Genomic DNA, 2,577 nt, shown 5'->3' on the forward strand with positions numbered 1-2,577 from the left:
AGTACTACATACAGTGTGCTCAGATATACACTAACATACAGTCACCATACACACACGCATAAAATTTAAAAAAAGTTTATGAAAGGAAGAGTGAAAAGAATGTGATTGATTTGAAGTCAGACAGCGAAGACTAAGTAAAAAGGTTGGAGTGCATCCTGACCTTAAAAGCTACATACTTAATAGCAAATTGTGATACTGACTTACGGTGATCGGTGTTCCTATTCTAGGCAAAGATCTGCTGAAAAAAAAAAAGTCTGAGATGATGCATAAAAGCTTGAACATTTGGAAATGAATTGTGACCTGAAGGTATGCTACCATGAGGTGGTGGTAGGAAGAGTACTGTTTACTTAGACTGTCTCTCTCTGAAACTGTCTTTAGCTGCACTCCCACCATGTCGTCCAACAACAGTGATGCTCCTTTCCTACTGACTGGCTTTCTGGGCTTGGAAATGATTCACCACTGGATCTCTATTCCTTTTTTTGTCATCTACTTCTCCATCATTTTAGGGAATGGTACCCTTCTCTTCATCATTTGGAATGACCACAGCCTTCATGAACCCATGTACTACTTCTTGGCTGTGCTGGCAAGTACAGACCTTGGGATGACACTAACAACGATGCCCACAGTGCTGGGTGTTCTGGTGCTGAACCAGAGGGAGATTGCACATGGAGCCTGTTTCATTCAGTCCTACTTCATCCATTCCCTAGCCATTGTAGAATCAGGGGTCTTGCTTGCCATGTCTTATGATCGATTTGTGGCCATCTGTACCCCTTTGCATTATAACTCTATCCTTACCAATTCTAGGGTGATGAAGATGGCGCTGGGGTTACTGCTCAGAGGTTTTGTATCCGTCATGCCCCCAATTCTACCTCTCTTTTGGTTCCCATACTGCCGTTCCCATGTTCTTTCTCATGCCTTCTGTCTTCATCAAGATGTCATGAGACTCGCATGTGCTGACATTACCTTTAACCGCATATACCCAGTTGTTTTGGTTGCCCTGACTTTCTTCCTTGATGTACTCATCATTGTCTTTTCCTATGTTCTCATTCTGAAGACAGTTATGGGCATCGCCTCTGGAGAGGAGAGAGCAAAGGCTCTCAACACCTGTGTCTCCCACATTAGCTGTGTCCTGGTCTTTTACATCACAGTGATTGGCCTGACCTTCATTCACAGGTTTGGAAAGCATGCCCCCCATGTGGTGCACATTACCATGAGCTATGTCCACTTTCTCTTTCCTCCGTTAATGAACCCCATCATTTATAGCATCAAGACCAAGCAGATTCAGAGGAGTATTCATCGTCTACTGTCCAGACATAGTACGGCTTGAATTCTTAATTAGACTCTCAAATTCTTCATGATTTCTAGCCCTGTATTAGAAATAATCCTTCTTTTAAATAATATTTCTTTCCTATGTCATGATGTTTCCATATTACACAAAGAAGGAAACTAAGCCAAGCAAGGAAATCTATCATCTCTCTCCTCTGTATGTGTCTGTCTCTGTCTCTGTCTCTGTCTCCGTCTCTCTACCTGTTTCTCTCTCTCTCTCTCTCTCTCTCTCTCTCTCTCTCTCTCTCTCTCTCTCTCTTACCCAGATGGAATAATACAGGTTCTGTATCTAAAGGGAAGAAATTCAAGTTTGAATGGATAGAAATAGCTTGGCTGAGGCACACATTTATTGATGTGACAATGAAGGAGATGATCAGAAGCTTTTTTACTTAAACAGCATAGTATTTTATTAGTTTTTTAAAGTTCAACTTGTCCCTGATATTGTCATTTGCTTACTCTCATCTTTTTGTGTCTTTCCCACCCCTATCAATTTTTTCTCCTCCAAACAAGGCTCCAGTCTATATTTACACGTTATTGTTTTGTTTCAAGTATAATAGGGATAACAGGGGCCATCTACATGACTCTGGAAGTCTCCATCAGAACCTGGTGGGGTTATAGTGCTACTGAATTAATGATAGTGACTCTCTGATTCCCAAGGTCCATCAGTCAGTCCATTAATCCTTTTTGAAAAATTATTTCTATTATTTTTGATATTGTAATACAATTATATTATTTTCTCCTTTTCACTTCCAAGCCCTCCTTTATACCTATCCTTGCTTTTTTCCAAATTCATCAAATGTCGTTACATACACACCTATCTATATTTTTATCTATCTATCTATCTATCTATCTATCTATCTATCTATCTATCTATCTATCTATCTATCTATCTCTGTATCTTCCTGAATATAACCTGTTCAGTCTATATGATATCACTTGTATGCATATTGTGAAGGATGACCAACTTCTATTGGCTCTTCAATTGGTGTACTTTTCACTGGGGCAGACTAATTCTTCTGCTCTCCAGGTTCCTGAGTTTTCTGTCTGTAGTTCTTAATGTATAGCTGGGGCCTTGTGGTCTTTTTCCCATCCATGTTAACTTCTCTATCACACCTTCCCTTGAGAAGCTCATGTTTAGGCAGTCATGATGGTGAAACTTTATGGGCATAGCTTCTGGGATTCCTATGAGATACAATCTCATAGCAAACTCCTTGATCCTCTGATTCTTTCAGATTAGTTGTCAAAAATGAA

At 40.0% G+C, this 2,577-nt stretch overlaps 1 protein-coding gene across 1 annotated transcript; it reads left to right on the top strand.

Annotated features, from left to right (window-relative positions):
- Positions 1-391: 391 nt before the first annotated feature.
- LOC116894012 (olfactory receptor 51B4) lies at positions 392-1,327 on the top strand. The gene has a single exon (XM_032895727.1). The coding sequence runs from the start codon at positions 392-394 to the stop codon at positions 1,325-1,327; it is 936 nt and encodes a 311-aa protein (XP_032751618.1).
- Positions 1,328-2,577: the final 1,250 nt, after the last annotated feature.

The sequence above is a fragment of the Rattus rattus genome, chromosome 2 (assembly GCF_011064425.1).
Source record: "Rattus rattus isolate New Zealand chromosome 2, Rrattus_CSIRO_v1, whole genome shotgun sequence".
In the NCBI taxonomy this organism is placed as follows: domain Eukaryota; kingdom Metazoa; phylum Chordata; class Mammalia; order Rodentia; family Muridae; genus Rattus; species Rattus rattus.

What these genes read in the sequence shown, in the direction of transcription:
- LOC116894012 (XM_032895727.1), top strand. Translation starts at nt 392, where the DNA reads ATGTCGTCCAACAACAGTGATGCTCCTTTCCTACTGACTGGCTTTCTG.